The sequence below is a fragment of the Oryctolagus cuniculus genome, chromosome 8, assembly GCF_051225735.1.
Source record: "Oryctolagus cuniculus isolate XC-2025 breed Fujian yellow rabbit chromosome 8, ASM5122573v1, whole genome shotgun sequence".
NCBI lineage: Eukaryota > Metazoa > Chordata > Mammalia > Lagomorpha > Leporidae > Oryctolagus > Oryctolagus cuniculus.
In genome coordinates, this window is record NC_142874.1 from 130463640 (window position 1) to 130490914 (window position 27275).

General features: G+C 35.1%; 1 protein-coding gene across 9 annotated transcripts in view; it reads left to right on the plus strand.

The window, feature by feature from the left end:
• TECRL (trans-2,3-enoyl-CoA reductase like) overlaps positions 1-27275 on the plus strand; it is a 71852-nt gene that overhangs the window by 27461 nt on the left and 17116 nt on the right. For 4 of the 9 annotated variants that reach the window (XM_008267813.5, XM_002717154.6, XM_089302716.1 and 1 more), the window contains 6 exons: positions 2410-2454; positions 7237-7340; positions 16665-16780; positions 19648-19753; positions 21302-21374; positions 26670-26713. In XM_008267813.5, the coding sequence (XP_008266035.2) occupies positions 2410-2454; positions 7237-7340; positions 16665-16780; positions 19648-19753; positions 21302-21374; positions 26670-26713 (488 nt within the window). The remainder of the gene's footprint in view (positions 1-2409; positions 2455-7236; positions 7341-16664; positions 16781-19647; positions 19754-21301; positions 21375-26669; positions 26714-27275) is intronic. The other 5 variants (XR_016212154.1, XR_016212153.1, XM_089302714.1 and 2 more) reach the window with 2 other exon arrangements.

Here is a 27275-nt window from a genome sequence, read left to right on the forward strand (position 1 = left end):
GGCAGAGAGAGAGAGAGTGACAAAGCAAGAGAGTGAGAGAATGATGGAGCAAGTGAGCGAGAGAGTTTTCCTTCCACTGGTTCACTCCCCAATTGGCCGCGAACGACTGGATCTGTGTCGATTGGAAGCCAGGAGCCGGGAGCTTCTTCTGGGTCTCCCACGCAGGTGCAGGGACCCAAGGACTTCAACAAATAATCTTAACACACATTCAGAAGCAAAAAATGGCCTATAAATAACAGCAATTTTATAAGTAAATAAAAATATGTCTTTATCTGGATATTTTATTTAAAATAAAGTTAAATGATTCTGTCCTGTAATTTGCTATACTCTTCTTCAGCTTTGCTTAGAAATAATACTGAATAGCTTTAACTTATTATAATTATTATCCTATGAGTTATTTTCCATGATAATTTCTAGGCATAAGATGCCCTTTTGCAATAAATTTATGGAGAATTGTTTCAAGTTGTCAAGCTATATCACATTATCATCACTCTTGCTGACACTTGAGAGTAATGTTTTGAAAACAAAGACAGTAATTGTAGAACAGTCTTTTGAAAATGATTTTTATTATATATCATGAAAATTTGTTTAACATTGAATATCAGGTTAAGTTACTTTTATTAGAGACTTTAAAATAATGGCATATAATTTATTATAGAGGAAACAAATTATATTCTGATAACTAGGATTTTAACTAGGTCAGTGTATAATAAAGGTGCTTTGATTTTCCATGCAGATAGAATTATATACTATTCTAATTATTCTTAATAATATTCCAAAGGGAATATACTAAAGTAATCTTTCAACTATGATCTATACACTCATAGTATTAGAAGTGAATGATACATAATATTCTGGAAAAGCGCCTTATTCCTGATGGAGAATAAAACTTTTATTTTGTAACTAAAAACATTTAATTATGAGAGCAAGCAAGGTCCCATTGACTGCTTCACTATCCAAATGTCCAATTATTTGGAGCTGAACTGAACCCAGAACTGGGGGGATTGAATCCAGGTGCCCCATGTGGATGGCACGAACCTAATCACCTGAGCAATGACCTGGTGCCTTCCAATGTCTTTATTGGCAGGGAGCTAGAGTCAGAAATGGGAACCTGGAATCAAGTTGATATGGGGCCCAGTGTCCTGAGCATTGGACTAAATGCAGGCTGCCAGATAGCATAAATAACTCTAAGTGCCAAAATTAGACACATTTTGAATTAGATCAAAGGTCCCCAATTTATTTTATTTTGAAGATTATTTATTTATTTGAAATGCAGGGTGATATAGGTAGAAGACAGAATGTATCTGCTGGTTCACTCCTCAAATGCCAGCAACACCTGGGTCTAGGCCAAGCCAAAGTCAGGAGTACAGGAGTCTATCCCATTCTCCCACATAGATGACCAGACCCAACTATTTGTGCCACCATCCATTGGCTCCCACATGTATTAGTAACAAGTTAGGCTGCAAACAGAGGTGGAACTTGATCCCAGAAATTCAGATATGTGATGTGGGCATCCCAAGTGGCAGCTTAACCCACTGTGACACAATGCCAAACCTAGGTCTCCACGTTTAAACGAATATGTCAGGATCTCCCCCTTCGGGAACTGGCCGGGTTACCACGAAGGAAGAGTGAGGAGACTGAGGAAGGTCAAGCTAAACACACTTTATTGATACTCTAGGCGACTAGGAGGAGAGATCTCTCAAGCCTACTCCTGCGGGCACTAGGCACTATGGACCAGGAGCTTCTCCCCGCGGGCACTAGGCACTATGGACCGGGGAGAGAGGCTGAGCAACCTCTGGTTTACAGCATCTGAGGGTCCCCTTATACACAGTTTCTAGAGGCTAGCCCCACGCACATTCTGACCCCCCAGTGTCCCATCATCAGGGCCACGCCAGTTTGTGGTTAGGCTGTCTAGTTAGGCCCTCCACTTTCAAATCTTACCAGCTAGGGTGGTTAGCACTCTACTTTTCTTTCAAGCTGAGTGCTACTGTGCAGTTACTTTCTTTCAAAGGGCGCTACAGTTACTTTGTTTCAAAGGGCGCTACAATTACTTTCTCCATGAATGGTTCTCTAACAATATGTTACAGCATCTTACATAAAGTGCACAAATCTTAAGTTAGACAGCTTAGTACATTTCCAAAACTGGAATGCACCTATGTTACCTGTCTCAACATCAAAAAAAAAAAAAAAAAAAAAAAAAAAAAAAAAAAAAAAAAAACAAACTCCTCAAAGCATTCTTCAAATTAATATCAACAACTGCTGCCCAGCACCCTGCCAAAGCTAATTATTATGTCTGACACTGTATAACCATTTACTAACTTCTAATTCAAATCTGTCCTATAATGGGAACTATTAGATTTGTGAATGTTGTGCTTTTCCTGACAATTGATACTATTTTCTATTGGATAGGTCCAAAATGGTATCCTTCTCGAATTGGCCTGCAGCTAGAATGTGGTAAGAACTAATTTTCACTGTATCTTTTTAATGAAAAATCCCTCCTATAACATAAAAAAAAAAACTGTATACTTAGTATATGTTCACACATAAGTGTGGAAATATTGGTACATATCTCACTTGGTTGTCCCAACAATTTATTGCTTCACTTTTATAGAGGAGGAACTTTAAGGGATATGTTTCACATAATCACTATCTGAATATTGGAGGAAAGTACTGAATAATGCCTTTTTTCATTTTTTATTGTTATAAAGCAAAATAACTAAAGTAAGATGGAGCAAAAAGAAACAAATTTTAATAAAAATATTACATTCACCATTAAACTTCATTTTTTTTCAGAATTCTAGACCCTATTTTCAAGGAGATTTGTCAATAAAATGTGTAAAAATCAGATCAGGGAATTATGATTATTCTGATTTGATATATTTTATCAACATGATGTTGACTTTGAATGGGCACTGTGGTAGAATATATATTTCTCCATTAGGTGTGAGATACAAACTCAAAGTCCTTAACAACAAATCTATTAAGGAGTTGTAGTCACTACAATTTTCCAAACAATAAAGAACTGAGTATTTTTCTAATGCTTGTGCTACTATTCTGGCTATGCTTTCTCAGATATCACATGCCCTGTAAGACGAGATGATTTCCATAAAATTCTTGAAGATATTGTGCTTCTTTCACAGAATTCTGTGGCATTCTTGGAAGACACACTTTTCTAATGGTCTCAAATTACTCAAATGTTCAAGAGAATTTTAGAGTTTCATGAAGCAAAATCATTGTCTTGTTTACTTTTGCCTCCACAGGACTTAGTATATGTCAGGCTCAATAAGTCTCTTTCACATGGGTACTGACCTCCATGAAAAAATTATAATGAGGGGCATTTTTTCTGAACTTGACTCATATACAAAAGATTCAGAATTCTTCAGGCATCAAAGTCAAATGTAACTTCAAGTTGAAAGGCACTGCATGGGACTCAGAGTTCAGTCAGTTCAACTTTCGATGTGAAATCTCACTTGTTCCTCACACTTATTTACTTGACTGAGTGTTCTAAGGTGTAGTTTGAGTGAAGTAGAGGTTCGAGAAAACTTTGATATGTGTGAGAAAAATTCAGATAGGTGCGAAAAAAGTGGTTATTTAAATTTATTTGGATTTTAAACTTGATCTTCTATCTCCCATACAGATGGTCTTCTTTCATATGGTGGCACCAAATAGAAACAAATCATTTTTAGTGTTACATCACATTATATTTATAAAGCATATAATAAGGGGGCCGGCACTGTGGCGTAGTAGGCTAAGCCTCTATCTGTGGTGCCAGCATCCCACACTGGCACCGGTTTGCATCCCGGCTTCTTATCTTGCAATCCAGCTATCTGCTTATGGCCTGGGAGAGCAGTAGAAGATGGCCTAAGTTCTTGGGACTCTGCATCCACAGGGGATACACAGAAGAAGCTCCTGGCTCCTGCTGTCAGATGGGCTCAGTTCTTGCTATTGTGGCCATTTGGGGAGTGAACAAGCAGGTGGAAGACCTTTCTCTACCTCTCTCTCTGTAACGTTGCCTCTAAAATAAATAAATAAAGTATTTATATGTATATATATATGCATATAATGATTGGCATCTGCTGTATGCCCATTAATCGCAGTTGCAATTATTACTATCACAGAAAAATGATTTAATAACAAAATAATGGTGGGTTTTAATTGTGGGGAGCAACTCGGACTAGACTAAGTTACTGGAATTAAGACTTATTCTATGCATCTGCTCTCCCACAATATGGCGCTGGGAGAGGAGAAAACAGCTTCTACACAGCTGCCTCCAGTTCAACCAATAAACTGTAGGACCTGCTCCTGATTGGAGGAGAGCAGCATACTTGGCGTGTGGGCAGCTGAGTTGGGATTGGCGGAGGAGGACTATAAAGGAGGAGAGAGACGGCATGCACCAGGAACATCTAAGGGGAACATCTGAGGGAACACCTGTGCAGCCCCCGAGAGAGCCGGCCGGCGGTGTGCCGCTCCCCCGCGGAAGTGGGAAATGTGGCAGGGGGAACCGCCCTTCCACGGAGGTGGAAGGGTCGGTAGCCAACCCGGGAAGAACCAGCAGCAAACCCGGGGAGGGCCGAGCAGACGAAAGAACAGCGCAGGGTCCTGTGTCGTTCCTCCATGAAGACGGGGAGCGACATAATGGTGCCGTGACTCGGATATGAAGCCTAGGCAGGGCTTAGTGTCGTTCCTCCATGAAGGGGGGGAGCGACATTAATATTTATGTTTGTTCCCTAAATATGTTAATCAGATTGATTTCCCTATGGGCAGTGATCTTATGTGACATTAGATTCTTACATAGTTTCCTTATACAAAAGACACTTTTAAAGCAAATAAAATAGCAAGCACTGATTTTTATGAGTCAAATGGTCAACATTTACTTAGCTCAGCTCTTTGCTGAGCTAGTCTGTGTGTGGCTGACCTCGACAAAGCTCACTCGGGCATCAGCAGTTAGCTACTAGAAGGTTAGCAACTAGCTGACCTGGCATGGATGCAACTGAATGGACACCTCTTTGCTGTAGAGGTGTTTCACCCTTTACCAGAGACTGTGCTTGCTCACAGGGTGGGAGCAGGAGTTTAAACAAAAGAACATTAACACTCAAGAATGCTTAAGGCCAATACTTGGAACAAATCCCGAAGCCTTACCCACTGAATGTTAGTTTCAGCAAAAATCCAGGAAGCCCATATTGAAAGGTGGCAAAATGTATACCAACTGCTTTTATCACAGAGTAAGTGCTGTGAATATGGGATAGTGAAAATTGCAGCCATTATCACAAAAAAATCTGTCACATACAAACTGATAGTGATGCTTACCTTGTTCAGAACTAAACAGGAATCCTAGGAACTTTCTGTGAATTCCAACTACCATGTATTTCCTCTTATCTTAATCCGCAATTGCAAGTCAACACCAAATTATTCTTCTATTAAATTGCATATACATAAATATTTAATGAATATTAATTTACTTAAATGTAGTTCAAGTATATAACTATGAAACAGTTTACAATAAATACTTAGAAATTCACATATATTTATTTATTTTATTCATTTGAGAGAAAAAGATACATCGACAGGGGAGAGAGAGAGAGAGAGAAAGAGAGAAAACAAGTTTTTATCTAATTCACTCCCCAAATGCCTTCAAAGGCTGGAACTATGTCAGGTCAAAGCCAGGAGCTGGGAATGAAGCCTGGGTCGCCCAAATTAGTGGCAGGAATCCAAGCTACCTGAGCCATCACCTGTTGCCTGCTCGCATATGTATCAGCTGGGAGCTGCCACTGGGAGAAGAGCCCAGTTGAACCAGGCACTCTGATATGCAATGTGTGTGTTCCTAACCATATACTAACTACTGTGCCACATTCCTGCTCATCTGTTTTCTTTTAGAGATAGATTTATCAAATTATCACTTTCAAATACAGTATATGTCCACTGTGTTTTTTCATCTCATTTTGAAACAAGTTGAGATTTAGAAATATGCACTCAAAATGTTTTTTATATATATTATATATTTGTTGCTTTCACCTTTAAATGTCTCTGGATGAAAAGGAAATATCATAGATGAATGATACACACACATTTTACTTTTCTTTTTTGATAGCAGTAACAATAAGTATAATGAATTAATACCTAGCATTTAATAACTACAGTATAGTCATAGGTGTTATATTGAATACTAAATGTAGATTCTGATTGCATCCTCAGGAGGTCTGAAAATTGAGTCATAGAGAGGTTAGATGACTCGGCTTTTTTTTTTTTTTTTTTACCATCTGGTCCTTTGTTTCTTTTCATGTTAACTTGATATTAATACAAAGAGACAAATTCAACGTAGTTCATAGATTTAATTCTAAGAATATAATGATATTCCCACTCACTTCCTCACACACCCTCTTTCTCTTTCTTCTCCTTTCTTCTTCCTTTCTGCATTCCCTTCCTTCCTTCCTTCCTTCCTTTCTCTCCCTCTCTCTCTCTCTCTCTCTCTCCTTTCATTTTCCTCTCTGTTTTTGAGATAAAATAGTTTTAATTTATATCACCAGACAAATGGAAACCAAAAATGAGCTGGAGTAGTTATCCATATCAAAGAAGACTTTAAATAAAATGTAAAAAGACACAAAAAAGGAAATTAGATTCTGATGAAAGGTTTGCTCAGCAAGAAGTTATAACAATCATAAATATATATACACCCAACACAAGGCCACCCAGATACATACAGCAAATACTATTAGACCTAAAGGGAGACATAGACTAATTGCAATAAATATTACATCTAAAAAGTGAGATAGACTTCAATACAATAAAAGTACGTAACTTCAACAGCTCACTCATTCCAATAGACAGATCATTCAGATGGAAAATCAGTAAAGATACATCAGCATTGAACTACACTAATAAATATTTACAGGACATTTCACACAACAGTTACAGAATACACATCCTTATCAAAATTATACTTTCTAAAAAACTCCATATCCTTTTGGTTAGATCCTAATATCACATTTAGATGTAGTGGTATCTAATGGCAGCCAGACCTTTGGTTAGTTAGCATTGAGGACCATTGTGTATTAGTTGCTAGTTATATACTATTAAACAGATTTTTTAACTTTTTATTTTACTTTGAAGATCTATTGCACATCGTGATATTTCTGCAAAATTAATTCTTAACTTCCACTGGTTTCATTTTAAGAAATTCTGTATCACTTTCCTTTGAAATGCTATCAAAATCATGTTCTCTAATTGTTCTTATGATAGGTGGACCATTTTTGAAGGACTATATAACCATTGAAAGTGTTGCAGCTTCCTCCATTGTCACACTCTACTTCACAGACCTAGGTCAACAAGTCGGTTGGACAACAGTAAGTCTCACTGTGAAACAGTATACCTGTCCAAATTTTTCCTTAAATAATTTGCCTACCTACAGACTATTTGCCTCCGAAAAATTAAAAGTGAAGCAAAATATTGTTCTGTGTTGTATTTTAGTATTTTTAAAAATTTTACTATGTTCAGTGGAAAAGTTTTATTCAAGAATTGGAGCAATCAAAATCCACAACTGAAGAAATGGAAAATAAATTCCTTTTTTTTTGTGTGTGTGTGTGAGTTCTTTCTGTGTGGGGACTCCCTCTTGCTTCCATTATTCTTTGCAGTTCATTCAACTTTTTCAATTACACTAACCTTGTATGTTTACAGGTGTTGAACTGAAAGTTTTCTGTTTCATTTCTTTACTACTTTATTTATCTTCCTCTTTTTGATGTAAGTAGTAGTTTCTATTCAGAACAACTTTCGTTTTTGAAAGCATCAACAATCAATATTATCTCTCAGTCTGAATAAACCTTTATACTTAATAAATTACAAAATTATTACAAGTAAAGTCAAATTTATACATTACTTTATTCTCTGAAAGAGACACTGAAGGTTAAATGTATTAATTATAGTATTGCCACACCTGGTGTTTTTATAACAATATCTTCCCTTCTTCCTCCTTTATTTATTTATTTATTTATTTTTTTTGGAGGGGGAGAGAGAGAGAGACAGAGAAAGCGTGTCATCAGTTGGTTCATTCCCCAGAACCACATAAATATTTGGTTTAAGCAAGCCAATCACAAAAAGACAAATACCATATGGTCTCTTTGATCTGTGGTAATAGAGTACTTAAGTGTAACCTATAGGAGGGAAACACACTTTGAGGGGAGGTGGTTTCGAACAGCCCTTGTCTTGGCTGTCTGAGAACAATGTTTTTCTTGTTTATTTGTTTTTGTTCTTTACTTTTTTTTCCCCTTCATATTAGTCTGTGATCTCTCTACTTAGTGTAGGGTTAGTCTTATGAGTACAAAATTAACTGAAAATTTATCTCTGTAAAAAATGAAATGGGAAAGAAAGAGGGAGGAGGAAGAAAGAGGTGGGATATGGATGGGACGGAGGTAGAGAGTGAAGAATCATCATGTAACCACATCTGCATATGTTCATGAATTTTTATTCCTTAATAAAATATATAAATAACAAATAAATATGTAAACATGAAAATTCTCCAATGTCTATCTCAATCAGAGGAAAATTCCAAGAGCTAGTAAATTTCAAATAAGTGACTCAAATATTTTTAAGAATGATCATTGTTAATATATCTTAATGATTTTTTGCTTAATGTACAACAATAGAAAAAAATAAAAAGAATTAGGAACTCAATATGTACCTCCCATAGGGGTGACAAGGGCCCTACCACTAGAGCCATTACCTGCTGCCTCCCAGGGTAGACAATAACATGCAACTGAGATCTAGAGAAAATCGAGACTTGTACCCAGGTGCTCCAGTATAGGCTGCGACTCTCATACTAAGGTCTTTAGCACCAGGCAGACATCCACAAGTCTCCGTTTTAGTTTATGATGACTGTCAAGTTTTTAGTACTAATTTGTTGCACTAAACATTGCCTCAGCTTAGCATCTTCTGAAGTGAATTATGATGCTTTGAAAACAACATTTCTAGAAGAGATTTTACACAAGCGGATTTGATCTTCAAAGGTTAAAATATTCAGAGGGTCTTTGTCCACATTTATGATGAAAAGATTGTACTGTTTATAGAAATTATTTCAGATTGAATTGCATTAACTGTTAGTTCGTTTGAAATTCCAACTGTAGCATGTGGATAAGCACTAAGAGAAAAATGTGTTATTCTGGAATTCTATGACAATTGTACTAGAAAATTACAGCTTATTTGTGAAGAAAGTCATCTATGTGACGAAGCGAACTCTAGAAATAGGCTGGATATTTTTAAATCAACCCTATGGTTCACACATCCTTTGCACCAAATGTTTCAGTCCTAGAAAATGCTAAATATATACACATTATATTGACTAAATTATACAACAAAAGCAGCATTTACCAAGAATAATATTCTTGTAATTTAGAAAATTATTATTAAAATGTCCAGCTACTGTGAAGTATTCTGAAGACTTTTTGGAAACACTCCTTTTAATTAGCAAGGTCAAAATTAAGATTTTACTAGTTTTTTTTTTTAGCAAGAAAGGCCGTGTCACAAAATATTGAAAACACTTTTGCTTCATTTAGATGACTAAAGGCTTTGGATAAGGGATTAACATGATCTTGTAAGAATCTTCATTATAGAAAATCTACTAACAGAATTCTTCTTTAGTTATCACGATTTTATTTTTATTCATATGTCTGTATAGTTCTCCACGTTTTTTATCCCTTGCATAAATGCATGTATCTCCCATCAAAGTCCAGATAGAAAATTGCTTTATTCCCAGAAAGGAATTCTTACATATTATCCTTATCCAGTCACACACTTTATTCTCTCCTAGTCAACCACAAAGCTGGTTTGAATTCATGTCCATATTTCTGTAATGTGGAAATTGCTGCACACCTGGAGTCAAATAGGTTTTTGAGACTGACTTTTCAAGTCTCTGTACGCATAGTGCTTGTGAAATCTTTCTTGGCTGTTGCTTTGTAGTAATGTTTGGTTCCTTTAAGAAAATGTGAACAAGTATTTAGGTATATGGTTGTGATTTTATTTGTTTAAACATTTACCCTTTCAAGAATATTTAGTATTTGCCGGTATTTTGCTATTGTAAATAAACTACTGTAAATATCTGTGTAGAGATAGTAGTGTGAATGTGTTATTCTTATTTGGGACACTGCTAAGTTTGGGGAGTTTTTATATATTCTAGACAGAAATACTTTCGTTGATACTTAGTTTGCAATATTTTCTCTATGCTTAACTTTTCCTTTCATCTTCTTGACAAAATTTTTCAGTGCAAAAAGTGTTTTTAATTTTAATACAGTCTAATTTTTTCAGTGTTTTCTATTAAGGATTATATTTTCATTGCCATAGCTAAAATCCCTTCACCTGACCCTAGATCCTGGGGATTCTCTCCTCTATTTCCTACTGGTAGTTTAATTTTTATATGTCTTACATTTAATCATATGAATGTTCTTATTTCAAAAACTTGTCTGGTTTAACCTTCAAATGATATTTTCTTTAATTTTATTTCATCTCTTTGATTTTCTTTCTCATATGTCTTACCATGTTTTATTCCAGTATTCTTTTTCTTGTCTCATTTTGTATTAAATTTCATACTTTTCTATTTGTTTTCTGTTATTTTTGTAGTTCCATCTTAATTTTTACTAAATTCAGGAGTCATCAAGGAAATTACAATATACTTGCTTGAAATATTTGACAATATAAAATGTTTAATTTTATTTTACCAATGTATAAATACTTTAAAAATAGTTGAATGAGTTTATAACTGAGTTTCTCCTGACTCATCTTCTATGGTTAATTATGGTATGTTTTAATTTGTTATATATTTTGAAGCCAAAATGATTTACTATAATTTTTTTAAGGTTTATTTATTTACTTGAAAGTCAGAGTTACACAAAGAGAGAAGGAGAGGCAGAGAGAGAGAGAGAGGTTTTTATCTGCTGGGTCACTCCCCAGATGGCCGCAATGAGCTGCGCTGATCTGAAGCCAGGAGCCAGGTGCTTCCTCCGAGTCTCCCACGTGGGTGCAGGGGCCCAAGGACTTGGACTGTCTTCTACTGCTTTCCTAGGCCATAGCAGAGGACTGGATTGGAAGTGGAGCAGCTGGGATTTGACCCGGCGCCCATATGGGATACCGGCACATTAGGCAGGAGCCTTACTGGCTATGCCACAGCGCCGGCCCCTAATTTTATATGACTCACCTTTACTCAGGCTGGCATTTTGCTGCCATTTGCTTGTTTCTAATGCTGAACTTGCATGCGGTGTCATCATGCTTTTGCTGAAGAACTCCTTGGTGTGGTATTCTGGTTCTACTTTTGGTGAAGTATCTCTATACTTGCTCATCCTAGGATGTCTTTATTTAATGTTATTCTTTAGGTGTTATTTACTATATTTTCCAACTCGTTGGTTATTTTTCTTTACTTCTCAAAATTTCATTTTTATGCTCACATATTCCCGTTGTATCTACTAAAAATTTGGGTATGCTCCTTTGAAAATAATATATCTTTCTTTTCAGCATTTGTTGAGTTATTTTTATTTGGTTATCAGCAGTTTGACTATGTGTGAATTATGCACAAGATTGTAGTTTTCTTGTTTTTTTAAGATTTATTTATTTAAAAATCAGAGTTATACAGAGGGAGAGAGAGAGAGAGATAGATAGAGAGAGAGAGGTCTTCCATCTGCTGGTTTACTCCCCAGTTGGCTGCAACAGCTGGAGCTACTCCGATCTGAAGCCAGGAGCCAGGAGCATCTTCTGGGTCTCTCATGCTGGTACAGGGGCCCAAGGACTTGGGCCATCTTCCACTGCTTTCCCAGGCCAGAGCAAAGAGCTGGATCAGAAGCAGAGCAGCAGGGACTCAAACTGGCACACATATTTGATACCAGCACTGAAGGCAGCGGCTTTACCTGCTGTGCCATGACACTAGTTCCTTGGTTTGGTATTAGAGTGTTATTTAAATCTGTATTCTTGCACCTCTTCACATAGTCCTTCCACCGTTTTCTCCCTATAGTTCATAGCTCATCTCCACACTTTCCTCTTCAAGATTTCAAGAAAACTGCAATTTTCAACCTTGTATTTTGTTTTATAGAACACATAAATTGTATCTTTTATTTATGTAAGATGAACAAATTGCTTGTATTTCATATATACAGATTTAGAAGCATAGTGATACTTCCTACTCTATTTTAAATCCATGTGTAAATCTTCAATACATTGATTTTTTTGTTTGCATTCTTTTTTTTATTTTTGCATGACTTTAATTTCTTTTCTTAGAAGCCATTTATTTAAGACATACAAACTATGCATTTCATATATACACTCCCTCCCACACCTACTCTCACCCTTCTTCCTCCTCCCTCTCTATTCTTATTTTTTACTAAGATCTATTTTCAGTTAATTTTACACACATAAGATTAACATAACATAGTAAAGAGTTCAAAAAATATGTATAAAAAACCTGTTCTGGGGCCGGCGCCATGGCTCACTTGGTTAATCCTCTGCTTTTGGAGCCGGCATACCAAAAGGGCGCCGGGTTCTAGTCCAGGTTGCTCCTCTTCCAGTCCAGCTCTCTGCTGTGGCTGTGGCCCAGGAAGGCAGTGGAGGATGGCCCAAGTGCTTGGGCTCTTGCACCCGCATGGGAGATGAGGAGGAAGCATCTGGCTCCTGGCTTCAGATTGACGTAGTTCTGGCCGTAGTGGCCATTTTGGGGGTGAACCAATGGAAGGAAGATCTTTCTCTGTCTCTGTCTCTCTCACTGTCTAACTCTGTCCAAAAAAAAAAAAAAAAAAAAAAAAAAGGTTCCTCAACTGTGGAGACAGGGCTATTCATGTTCATTCCATTCAAAGTGTCAATTTTACTTTCTAGGTACTAATAACCAATACATTTAATTTGAATGTATTATGTTCCTTGGTTTTGAACATCATGTCTTCAATCATTGTACAGGAATATGTGCATATTTTTAGTGTAGAAAATTACATGTAAAGATCTTATCTTGTATCTAGGAAAAGTAACTTCTTTGGAAGGTAATGTATCAACCTCCTGATGGACTAAGTCAGTATTAAATAGAGATCTTCTTGACTCAGTCAGTGTGTGAAATGATTTCAGCCTCAGTTTGAACATCATGAAGATAGTGTTAAAATTAATTTATTTTTTAGAAACATAGAGTTAGCGAGAGACAGAGGGAGAGCAAGCTCTTTCCACTGGTTCAGTCCCCAAATGGCCTGACTGCTGCTGGGCCGGGAGAGCCTGGAACTCCATCCAGGTCTCCCACGTGGGCAGCAGGTCCGAGTACTGGGGCCACCTTCCACTGTTTTTCCAGGCCATTAGTGTGTGCTGGATCAAAAGTGAGCAGCTGGGGCATGATCTGGCATTCACAAGGGATGCTAGCACCATGCACATTGGCTTTACCTACTGTACCACAATGCTCGCCCCTGTTTTACAGTTATAAGAACTCTGAAATAAGCAGTTTGTTCCATTTTCAACTGTCACTTACAATTTTAGAAAGCAAAAACATAAATGCAGCTGTACTGTAATAATGACAATGCTAAAAATATGGCTTTAAGATAGTATGAAGTGCACTCAATACAGTTTTAGCACATATGAACTAACCAATTCACAATTGAAGCCTCATGTTCCTATTTATATATTTTAATGGCTATTGCCTTTTGTCCCTTTTTTTTTGACCTTTTGTCCCTTTTCAGCCTAGATATATAACAAGTTGAATATTACATGGAAGTTCCAAAGACTTCAAAGTATCTTTTTGGCCTAATAGAAATAGTGAATTTTCTGTTTAAAGGAAATCATTAGTTTAATGCAGAGATATGTTTGAAAGGGAACCATGGGCCAGCACCGCGGCTCAATAGGCTAATCCTCCCCCTAGCGGCGCTGGCACACCAGGTTCTAGTCCCGGTCGGGGCGCTGGATTCTGTCCTGGTTGCCCCTCTTCCAGGCCAGCTCTCTGCTATGGCCCGGGAGTGCAGTGGAGGATGGCCCAAGTGCTTGGGCCCTGCACCCCATGGGAGACCAGGAGAAGCATCTGGCTCCTGCCTTCGGATCAGCGTGGTGTGCCAGCCGCAGCACGCCAGCCGCGGTGGCCATTGGAGGGTGAACCAAGGGCAAAAGGAAGACCTTTCTCTCTGTCTCTCTCTCTCGCTGTCCACTCTGCCTGTAACAAAAATAAAAAAAAATAATAAATAAATAAAGTTTTAAAAAAAAGAAAGGGAACCATGAATACACTTGATGATGGGGATACACTGGAATTTAAAAATAGTTTATATCTTCAAAATAAGAAAATGTATCTGATTATTTTGATTATAGAATCCGTATTCAATTTTTGGTTTATAATAGAATTCCTAACCTTTATAATTCTTATGATTTGCTCAGACTGTAGATGTGTGCATATTTGTTGTTGTTTTTTCATTATTTATAGAAGAGGAGCAACTGAACTTTCAGAAGACTATCTTATTAATATTTGTTCATACAGCCTTGGTTTTCTTTTTCTGAAAATATTTTCTGATTCTTTTCTAAATTTAATAAAAATGCCTTCCCCTTTCTCTACAATTCACATGAAAATGGATTCCTTTTGGAAGATGCATTTTCCACAAAGTATTTATTATCATTCTCTAGTGCTTTACAAACATATCCTTTATATCTTGATACTGTTTTAACCTTCATGTTTCTACATGAACAATAGCTGTGATAAAATACAGGGTCTGCTAAAATCTACTTCTAAATGATAGTAGACCCTTCATAATTATTTGTAAGAGGTGATAGAGATAAGAGTGCAGTTTAATTTCCTCTGATCCAAAGTAACCTCATATCTATGTTAGAATGTTATTAGATTAATAAATGGTAACATTGGGTCCAGGGTAGCTATTTTTCACATTTTTTATTCTTGATATATTCCTGGAAAATTTGCCCAAACATGAATTTACTAAATCAAATGGTTTTGGAATAAATATTTTAAACATTTATTATACTAAAATAATTGCTCATCTTTTGATTACAGAGTATTGAGTAGACTATAACATTACATATTTAAATGTGATAAGCATTCTCCTTATGTCTAAATAATCAGGCATGTGTTAAGTCATATACTAATACATTCAACCTAGAGGGACACTTCTATTCTTAACTGATCAAATATTGTATCACTTTTCCTTTCGCAGAAACTATCTCCTTGCTTATGAGAGAAAATGTACTAATCAAAGGCAGAATTTATAATTATAAATTATTATTTCCAATCTAACTATTGGAATCTTTATATGTAAGACACTTTTCATAAATAAATACATATACATATATTTACATGAACTAAGCATATAGATGATGTATTTTAGTCCTATTGTCATATAGCATTCTGACCAGAGATTTGGTCATGATTCCTAATCAACATGTGTTGATAATGTTTAATGACATATTTAAGAACCTGCAGATTCAAGTTTCCCGCTTCAGAAAATGAAGAAAGCCCCCGTGAAGGGAAATTTAAATAGTTAATGACAGACTAATCAGTCTTCACTTTATCTTTTCTGTTTGAACACTGGCAAGTAATTTATTTCTTTTCTATCTGAATGTTCAATATAACTTTAATCTGGCTTTAGCATGAAAACAAACCCAATAACGGAGTGTCACCAGATCAAAAATTACCAGGACTCCAGTCAGCTATTTAATTTTTCTGTATTCACATAGTCATGCTTCCAAATATCATTCCAATCTCGTTGGTATAGAAAAGCTATCTCTCACCATGCAGATGGCTGCTCCTGGCTCAGTATTTAAAAGTCGACTCGAGTATAAAGTTTCCAATGAGAAGATTGAATTATTTCAATTTGAATCAGTTGCAAATCAATTGAGTTTAAAATGACATAGCTATGGAAAGAAAAAAAAAGAAGAAGCAAGAAAAAAAGTAGATACTCTAGCTCATTTGATTCAGCAATGGGGTCAGTGTATATAGAAGATGGAATATGTATTGTTGTGGAAAACATAAAGACACATTTATATTTTTTCAATCAAATAGAGTCTGCATCTCCCAGGTAATCCTCTCTTCTCTTCTCTTCTCTTCTCTTTTCTCTTCTCTTCTCTTCTCTTCTCTTCTCTTCTCTTCTCTTCTCTTCTCTTCTCTTCTCTCCTAGAATTATTTTATTTATTTGAAAGACAGAGTTACAGAGAGAGGTAGTGACAGATGGAGAGAGGTCTTCCATTCCACTGGTTCACTCCCAAATGACCATAACATCCAGAGCAGAGCCTCTCCATAGTTAAGAGCCAGCAATTTCTTCCAGGTTTCCCATGTGGGTACAGGGGCCCAAGGACTTGGGCCATCTTCTGATTTCTCAGACCATAGCAGAGAGCTGGATCAGAAGAGGAGCAGCTGGGATTCGAATCGGTGAACATATGGGATGCTGGTGCTGTAGGCTGGGGCTTTAACCCACTGGGCCACAGTGCCAGCCCCCAGGTACTGCTTCTAAGGGAATCAGTTCATTAGTGTCAATATATTTTATTATAAATTAGCTCCTCATATATTATCCTTTTACCTCAAGTATTGTCTGGCTCTTATTTTCTGCATCAGTACCTACTTTGATTATTAAAAAGAAATAGATACTCAACTAATAATTTTAGTAATTCATGTAGTGGGCTCATAGTCATAAAGAAAATTTAAAAAACATACCATTTCATTTGAATCATCTCCTTACTTTCAGGTATTTTTGGCCGAATACACAGGACCTCTGCTATTATACCTTCTTTTCTACCTAAGGATCTCATATATTTATGACATGAAAGAGTGCTTGGGAAGATCTCGGCACCCAGTGGTACAGTAAGTGATACGTGTAATGCAGACAGATTCAGAACAACTGCATGAGTTACTCAATTTATGATGGTGTGCATCCCAACAAGATCATCATACATTGAAAATATAATGAGCTAAAGATGTATTTAATCACTTAACTTCCCATATAACTTACTCAGACACACAGCACACTGTCGAGTGTTGGTTGTTTTGACTGTGGGGCAGACTAGTAGAGTGAGCTGTTTCTGCCCAGCATTGTGGGAACAGACTATGATGCATGTTCTTAGCCCAGGACAAGATTAAAAATTAAAATTAGGAGTGGCTCAACTGAATGCATATCACTTTTGCACTATTGTATGGTAAAAAGAAAAAAAAGAGAGAGAGAAAAGCAAATTGAACCGTCATTAGTTGGAGACTACCTAAAGTAAGCAGGTACCTTGTATTATAGGCCAATAAAAGTAGATTGGGTTTTAACGAAATGTTCTGGGTAACCACAAATATTGTACACATAACAGTTTGTCAGTTTATAAGCAAAGAACATCAAGTGTGTCTTACAGTTTAGATAATTTAATAACCAAAACAGTTAACAACAGAAATCAGTAATTTCAGAAACAGCCTCAAAATAGCTTAGAATTATAAAGTTTAGAGCCATGAATAAGGCTCAAAATATAAATACTTCTTTAGAAATTATTGGCAATGTTGTGTAGGAAAGAAACAATGCCCTGATAGACAGGAGAAAAGCTCTGCAAGTTACATTTAGGAACTCAAAATTCAAGATCAAATAGCATTTTAGAGTATGACAGGAAAAAAAAAAAAAAAAGAAGTGGGGATATTATTAAAGCAGACTAGTAACAATAGTAGTTGCATACCATGAAGAGTCTCTCTCTCTCTCTCTCTCTCTCTCTCTCTCTCTCTTTCTCTCCTCTTCTCTTTCTCTCCCCACAGAGAAGTATGGTTAACAATTTGTTGAAGGAAAAATGATACTGAACAAATCACTTGCATAGGAAAAAAAAGGTTCCAAATTAATTAAGAAGACAAACCCTAACACACAGGTTATATTGTATGGACACTGGAAGTTAGAAAATTCATTTGAGCCTCACTTTCTTATCTCAAATTGGTCTTTTCCTTACTCTCATTATTGTAGCCATATTGACCTCCTCCTTAGGTCTGAGTGCCTACCAGGTTCCCCATGAAGGTCGTTTTTACATGCAGTCCTTCATCCCCTCCTCATGACTTCTTTTCTGTCATTTATTGATTTTTTTAAAAGATTTATTTATTTAATAGTGTGGGAGGAGGGAAAGAGTGAGACACACACACACACACACACACACACACATGAGAGAGAGAGAGAGAGAGAGAGCGCTCATGAAAGAGAGATCTTTCATCTGCTGGTTCACTTCCCAAATTGCACAATAATCATGGTGGACAAGAATGTCGCCAGGAACCAGGAGCTTCTATAAGATGTCCCATACGGGTAGCAGGAGCCCAAGCAGTTGGGTCATCTTCAATTGCCTTCGCAGGAACATTTGCAGGAAACTGGATCAGAAACAGAAGAGCTGAGATTCAGGCTTAACAAACTGCTCCACAACACCTGCCCCTCTTTCCGCTTCTAACTGCAAATAGAAACTAAATGTTGTTTTTCTAGGTAGTTATTCCTATTCTTACCACAAAAAGGTTTCAGACAAACACATTTATTATAATATATAATATCAGATAATAACTTGTTCTATAACTTCTGTAATAGAGTTTAAATTTATAATGGATATATGTTTATGCCCAATCTATTTTTCCTGCTTAATATGTTACCTAACTTGTAGGAAAAAGTCAAAACTTTTTAGAATGAGGGGATGACAGTAACTATCAGATAGGTATCATTTTATGTTAGGTGCTTTGAGGGTGAACAAGGAGAAGCTGACCTGGATGGCATTCTTCTGAGAAGGGTGCTGAAATAATAAGGGCACTATTTGTTAAATTTTGTGTTTCTCCTACACTCTCTAGTACTTGGACCAGAAATCTTTAACTATTTTTTATTTTAATAGATGCCTGGCCTGATAAATAATTTCAGTGTCTTATTTTCCATAAATGACATGATAAACTTTATGCTCAACCATTATGGGTTTGAGTATTGTCTTTAATCCATACTAATTTTATTAGTAACAACTAAAAGTTTGAGGTTTTATATTTTTATTTATTACAAAAGGATCTTCATGGAAAACATATGCCTTCTCAAGATAACTAGGGAAATACACTTCTGTAATCACATTTCACATTTTAAGTCCTACTCACATAAAATATTGCAATAGATGTTAACTCAGAATATACCAACAAAATGAAATCTGCACAGACAAAATATGCTGTCTGCAGAAACTAAGCAAATGAAACAACAGTGCACAAAAAGCAGTGTTATCACTGCATAGAAAATGGAATTCAAACTTTCTTAATCTTATTACTTGCTAAAGGACAACTAGACAATTAAAAAGTTATTATGATTATTACAAAATGTCAAACACATTCAAGAAGATTTTGGGTATGTTTAAAACTAATAAATTGTCTGCTTCAATCTCAAGACATTTGGATATGAAGACATTTGTAATGGCTGTATTTATAGCTGCTCTTAGGGCAGGTGTGTTTCTAACAGTTTATGATTCATGTAATGCAACATTTCTAGTGTCATCAAAAGTAAATTTACATAGTCTCTCACGACTTACTTTTATTATTAAATAAGTGTAGAAAATATCTAGAAGAAACTAGTAATCACTTTTGTTTGATTGCTGGAAACACTTCCTAATAAATAGAATATTGTATGAAACTGGAGGAATATTGACTATTTTGTTCTTAAGTCAAACTGTGATTTTGGATAAGTACTTCACATTTACATTTTCTTTTGTTTCTAGCTTGGCTTGCTTTTGCCATTGTATGCACTATATCCGATATCTTTTGGAAACTTTGTTTGTTCACAAAGTTTCTGCAGGACATACACCTTTGAAAAATTTGATAAAGGTTGGTATTATTATGTTTTGTCTTTTCAATTGATATTGAGACTTTTCTTATGTTGGATCAATTTGAAAATATTAAATAACATGTTTCCCCTAAAAACTAGTATTCTTTTTTTGATTGTGTTGCCAGCATCTTAAATCCCTTGCTTCTGAAATTCTTTATGCTTGGTGAACTATTCCATTGGAGCTGCTCTCAACCAATATAAACGTTTGTCACAATCTTCTATTTCAAGACAAGATAGCTAATTCAAGGAACATTTAAATTTGGGGAATGGGTAATGCTAAATTCAGATTCTTTAAGAGCCACTTAAGAGGAGGAATTTTATATATGAGCATCCCAATAAACATCCATCTGAGTGTGATTAAAGTCTGCCATTTTAAAAGTATTTTCAAAGTGATTCCGTTGTCTTAGCTCTCAATACAAAAACAGTGTCAAACATCACACAATAGTTAAGCACATGGGGATTTTTTTTTTTAAATGGTGAAGTGGAAATGAAGATACAACAGTATTACACTTCAGTTATTTTCCGTTTATTTGAAGTTCAATTGATTTTAATTTAAAATTAATTTTCAAAACAAATTATGTTTTTACACATATTGCCTGGTTTTTGGCAAGTACCTATTTGTCTACTTAAAAAAAATATTTTATTTCTTTTAAAGGCACAATTACAGAGACAGAGAGGGAGAGATAGAGAGTAAAACATCTTCCATCACTAGATCACTCCCTAAATGGTCACAAAGGCCAGGGCAGGGCCAGACTGAAGCCAGAGTTTCTTGTGGGTTTCCTGTATGGGTTCAGGGACCCAAATACTTGGGTCATCTTCTGCTGCTTTCCCAGGCATAACAGCAGGTAGCTGGATTGAAAGTGGAGCAGATAAGACTCTAAAGGGCACCCATATGGGATGAAGGTGTAGCAGGCAGTGTCTTGACCCACTATGCCACAGCGCATGCCCCTTATAAAAAAAGTCTACATGGCAGCCATTTTATTCTTGACATTGTGATAGAACAGTAAACTTTGGAATATTGAGTGTCACAAATCATTCAGACAATTTTTCTTTTAAGAGACATAATAAAATTTATCGTATCAATACCATATCAGCAGGATAGTCCAGGACTCCTAAATCCAAACATTCCACATTCTAATCAAACAAGTTGTGATACTAGTAATGATTAAAAAATTTATTCTTCCATCTGTTTATGGGTCGGAAAATTATTAGTAGTAATATTTCTTTACACAATAGATGATTTAATATTTTATTACTTGTAATATTTGTTATTTGCTAGAATAAGTCATCCCTTTAAAAACCCTTCTAAAATATGTTACATTTGAGCTATATTCCATTTACTCAATAAGAAGGAGAATGGAACAAAGAAATCCATGTCATTAGTGATTTAAAAGGATCCTTTAAATATGCTACTTTACTAGAAGACACAACTTCCCATTCATCTATCTTAAACAGCACAAATTTTCACTGGAAAATACTACAATAAATAAAATTAAGAAATATGCTTTATATTTTCCCATAATTTTATTTTTTTGTTTTATTTATAGGGTTGTGCCTTTTATTGGGGATTCACTTCTTGGATTGCCTACTACATTAATCACCCACGGTATACACCACCATGTATGTAGGATTTCTTCTTAATTAGCCCCAAACCAACTTAAGAACATCAAAGCTCTGCTGTTAACCATATAGGAATGATGGACAACATGGCATATCAAAAGTAATAAATAAATATGAATAAAGTCAACTTCAGATTGCTTTCATATTTTACTCCATTAAATTTTTATGTAGACTCAGAAGACTAAATTTGACTCATGCACTTTGATTCCTTTTCTCTCTCTAGAACTCTAAAAAAGTATTAGTTGATTAAAAACCTTAAAAAGGACAGATGGTAAAATGAAAAAGGAAAAGTTACGGTGACTTGATCAGCATAGCCCTGACTGTTAATGAACAACTTAATACATTATCCCTCTTAGTAGTTCTTTTGTCTGTTCTACTTAATATGACTGATTTAATTCTGTAATTAATACACAGTTATTCTTAAGTGTTGAAATTTAACTGAATTGTGATCCCTGTTAAACATAAGAGTAGGAATAAGAGAGGGAAGAGATATATAATTTGGGACATGCTCAAGCTGACTTGCCCCAAATGGTAGAGTTAGAAACATACCAGGGGATTCCAATTTAATCCCATCAAGGTGGCATGTACCAATGCCATCTCACTAGTCCAAGTGATCAATTTCAGTTCGCAATTGATCATAATGAAAGGACTAAGAGTCAAAGGGAGCACATAAGCAAGTCTAGTACCTGCTAACACTAACCGATAGAATAAATAAAGGGGAGAGTGATCCAACATGGGAAGTGAGATACTCAGCAGACTCATAGAATGGCAGATGCCCTAAATAGCACTCTGGCCTCAGAATCAGCCCTAAAGGCACTCGGATCTGGCTGAAAAGCCCATGAGAGTATTTCAGGCATGGAAAGCCAAGACACTCTGGCAAAAGATCTCTGTGAGTGAGATCTCAGTGGAAAGAACAGGTCTTCAAAGAAGGAGGTACCTTTCTCTGAAGGGAGGAGAGAACCTCCACTTTGACTATGACCTTGTCTAAACAAGATAAGAGTCGGAGAACTCAAGGGGCTTCCATAGCCTTGGAAACTCATGACTGGAGCATAGGGAGATTACTGATGCCATAGACAGGAGTGTCAATTGGTAAAGTCAACAACAGGAGTCACTGTGCACTTACTCCTCATGTAGGATCTCTGTCCTTAATGTGCTGTGCATTGAGATTTAATGCTATAATGAGTACTCAAATAATATATTTCACTTTGTGTTTCTATGGGGGTGCAAACTGTTGAAATCTTTACTTAATGCATACTAAACTGATCCTCTGTAAAAAAAAAAAAAAAAAAAAAAAAAAGAAAAGAAAAGAAACTATCAACTCCCAACTTGACTCTCACTGGGATTAAACATGACAATAGGTCTGATCTGATTTCATCATCATTAAAAAAAATCATCTATTATTTTTCACTTTATGTTTCTGTGTGGGAGCAAACTGTTGAAAGCCTTACTTAATGTATACTAAGCTGATCTTCTGTATATTAAGATAATCGAAAATGAATCTTGATGTGAATGGAAGGGGAGAGGGAGTGGGAAAGGGGAGGGTTGTGGGTGGGAGGGACGGTATGGGGGGGGAAGCCATTGTAATCCATAAATCGTACTTTGGAAATTTATATTCATTATATAAAAGTTAAAAAAAAATTAAAAAAAAAAAAAAAAAAAAAAAGAAAAAGGAAAAGTTACGAAGAAAAATTCTGTTTAGCTATATAATCATTACAAAGAGTTACCAGATAATTTAAAAATGAATAATAGACAATTATTTTTAGAAAATATTCAATGAAAAATAGTTTTTTCTGTGATGTGTCAGTGTCGATTTTAACTTCATTTACTAAATTTCATGGCTCCCCTTCACTCAGATAAACAATCAGGTGAAAAGCACACTGGACCAACCCTAAATACGTAGGTTCTAACCTTAGAGCAAAAACTTGCCTTAATCCAGCAAGTCCAATTCTTTATTCCATGTTGATATTTCTCTTCTCAGTTTTTACTGCAGCCATTCATAGCACAGCCCAATCATTACATCATTTTCAATTTAATTAACAACTGTTTTGTGGTCATTTCTTGCACTTTAAATTTAAGGTAAATAGAAATGAGTAGTGAATTCAGTAATTTCTTTAATGTTTAACAATGATTTTATACTTGAAATAGTAACAGTTTTGTACCCTGATTACTATGAAAAATTTTGAAGTTTTAATTTGTATTACCATTTACATTAATTTGTTCTAGTAATTACAAGACTGTTACATTTCCAAAGTTGTCTTTATTAGAAAATAATAAAAGTAAATATTAAATATATTCTTTAGTATAGTGGGTCCCTAGTATGCCATTACAGAGAGAATGATCATCATCCACCATGATGTTTGCCACTGACATTTCTTTCTGTAACCACAAAAACGACATGACTCTTCACGCTATAAACAGAAACTTGTAGAATGTGACTACTGAAACAGTGCATGGTGGGAGGAGATACTGTTTCTCCTTATACACATAAAATAGTAGGCATAAACCAACTTTTATTAGGACTTCTTAAGTTTGAAGGACTGTACTAAATAAGTGACAGTTTTAATTGGAATCTATAATTTATTCAGATTCTATTAGTTTTTTCCTATTCTTTCTTTGGTTAAAGGGTCCAATTTAGAATGCATTACATTTAATTGTCATGACTTCTTAGGCTCCTATTGGCTGTGATATTTTTCTCAGTTTTCTTTGTTTTTGATGAACACGACAGCTTTGAGGAATAATGGTACTTGTCAGGTATTTTGTAGAATGTTCCTCAGATTGCCTTTTTCTGATGTCTTCTATTTTTTAATTTCAAGTTTTAAGGAATTTATTAATCCATTAGATTCGCAGAGTCAAAGCAAATGCATGATAATCATAATCACTACAATACAATTCTCAAAAATTATCATGTTAATGTGATATTAATACAAAGGGAACAGAATCAATGCAGTCCGTGCTCACAATTCTAGGAATATAACACTACTTCCTTCCCCTTCCCTCCTTCTCTTCCATCTCTCTCTCTCTCTCTCTCTCTCTCTCTCTCTCCCTTTCTTCCTCTTTTTCTCTAATTCTTCCTAATTTTTGAGATAATGCATTTCTAATTTACATTATAGTCAAAGGATTAATTCTCCAGTTAATAAAGACTTCAACAAGTAAAATGTAAAATACCCTAGTTCAGCAAGAATGTAGGCTTGGATTATAAACATTAACCAAATGAAAAGGTGTCCATTTGACTCATATGTAGTAAATTTTAAATTGATCACAGAGATCATTAAAATTGTAGAAGCATATATATATATATATATATATATATATATATATATATATAAATGACCACAAATAAGAGGAAAACTGGTGTTTTTCTTTTTAGGACTGGCCTATTTCACTTGGTGTAATTATTTCCAGTTGCATCCATTTTTTTTTAGTATCTACAATAAATAATCAAGGAATAATGGTCCATTAGATTATACATATTATAAAATATTATAGGAAGTATTACTATGATTCAAGATTTACTAGCCAGTTTTATACAATTTGTCCTGTCTAGAACTTTGTTTGGAAAACAAACATTAAGAAATAATTCAAAATCACATCTTTTACCCATAACAGTTTTTATCTCATCTTTAGCTACTCTAATTAAAAAGTGAGGGTAAGGAATATCTTCACTGACCTGCTGTTTAAAATGCTAACTTCTCATTTGTTTGTTCTGCAACTCATTCATTCTGTAAATACCCAATTATATACTCAAGAAGAGCCCTCTGTGATCTCCCTGCTTCTAACAAATCTTTATTTTCAATTCTATTAAATGCTGCAAGGATCATTTTAGTGGCACTTAGCAATGCTAAAAACTTCTAGTCATTATCATGTGGTTAGATTTTGTTTTCTTAAGTTCTCATAGGGTTAATGTGACATATGACTTGGTCCACACAACTGGTGCAGTGCCTGTGTTACGAATTCCTAATAACTTGTTTCATAAGTAAAGTTAAGTGAAGCAGTAAGGACAAACAAAATAACTGCAGTTGCTAGGAGTGATTATCATACAATTATCACAAAATGTTCATCATATCACAAAATGTCTATTTAAGATCACATAAAGTGAAAAAGTGATTGCAAAACTTTTTCAATATTATAAAAATAGAAAACAAATATGAATATATCAAAAGGGTCTATCAACATCTTAGCTAGTTTTCCGTGTTATTTATTTATTTGAATGTCAGAGTTACAGAGAGAGAGAGATCTTCCATCCAATGTCTCACACCCCAAATGGCCGCAATGATTGGGGCTGGGCCAAGCCAAAGCCAAGTGCTGTCTCCAGGCCTCTCACATGGGCGTCAGGGGCTCCGGTCCTTGCCACCTTCTGCAGCTTTCCCAGGGCATTAGCAGGGAGCCGGATCAATAATGGAGCAGCTGGGACGTGAATTGGTGCCCCAATAGGAAACTAGCACTGCAAGCCATGGCTTAAGCCCTTCTACAACAGCACCATCTCTGAAAATAGATTTTTCATACAGCATTCATATCAACAGATGTTCTAGCATTATAATTTATCATATATAAAAATGGAAATGATAATTATAAAATAATGATAATTCTGTAGAAATTGGATATTTAGTGTTGCACTATGATGCAAGTCCTAACAGTTATGACATAATTTTTAATAATATTGATTTAAAATCAAGTATGCTATTAATATACATTTATATGAATAAATACAATTTTCATGTACAGACATGCACATAAAACAAGCCAAAACATATTAACACACATGATAATCTTATCACATATTTCTGGTTTTACTATTATTATATATTCCAACTTATCCATCAAACAAAGGTGCTTTGTCTATCATTCTTGAGATGATCTTGAGAATTTATTTGACCTGGGTTTTTAATTTTAAGATCAGAATATTGTGTCAAATATTTATTTCTATGGTAAAATATAAAAAATTAGAAATTATGCTTGTTATAAAGCATTAGGTTAACAAGGGATACTATAGGACACCATTATAGGCAAGGTTATAATACATGTGCTTTTAAAATGAAAAATATTAAATTTGCCTGTAGAAAATTTAATAAAATTAATAATAATTTCACTTGTCATATTTATTATGATAATAATAAATAGCATCATAAGTAATACAGATGTAAAGCAAATATCTTTTCAATATCTGACATTGTAAATGTATCATCTTCAAATGTCAACTGACTGCTGTTCAGTACTGTTGGCTACAGGAGAGTTGTCTATTGTGGGAAAATACTAAATACGAGTACTTGCATGACCTCTTCTTTTTCTGACCCCTAGCATTTGGAAACAGGCAAATCACAGTATCTGCTATAAATTTTCTGGTAAGTATCACGTATACCAAATGTTATTTAAGCTCCAATTTTGATTTTATTGACTACAATGATTGATTGAATATGAAGAATTTCTACGTAGAAAATATCTGTATTTTATGTAATATACATTCATAATGCCATGAACAAATGAATATCTTCAAATAAACAAATCACTAGATTTCTAAATGTATTAAGCAAAACATTGTAGTAATATATAATGATGATTAGAGTTATTTGAAATATAGTAAATACTTGAAAAAATATACTCAGTGATTCTTCCTATCGTCTACACAATTACTAACATAAAAACTTCTAAATAAACCTGAAATTCTAACAGATAAACATCAAAAACTCTTTGGCATAAATTTTAATTTTTAATTACTTTATAAAATTTTTATTTATATAAAGAGAACAGATTTCACACATTCCATAGGTACAGTTCTGACTAAATTCACCACTAATCATAACATGCAACAAATAAAAATTAGAAAGACCACAGTTCCACCAGAGTATAAACAAAGGCTAAAAACAACAGTTAGGCACGCTGCAGCTCACTAGGCTAATCCTCCGC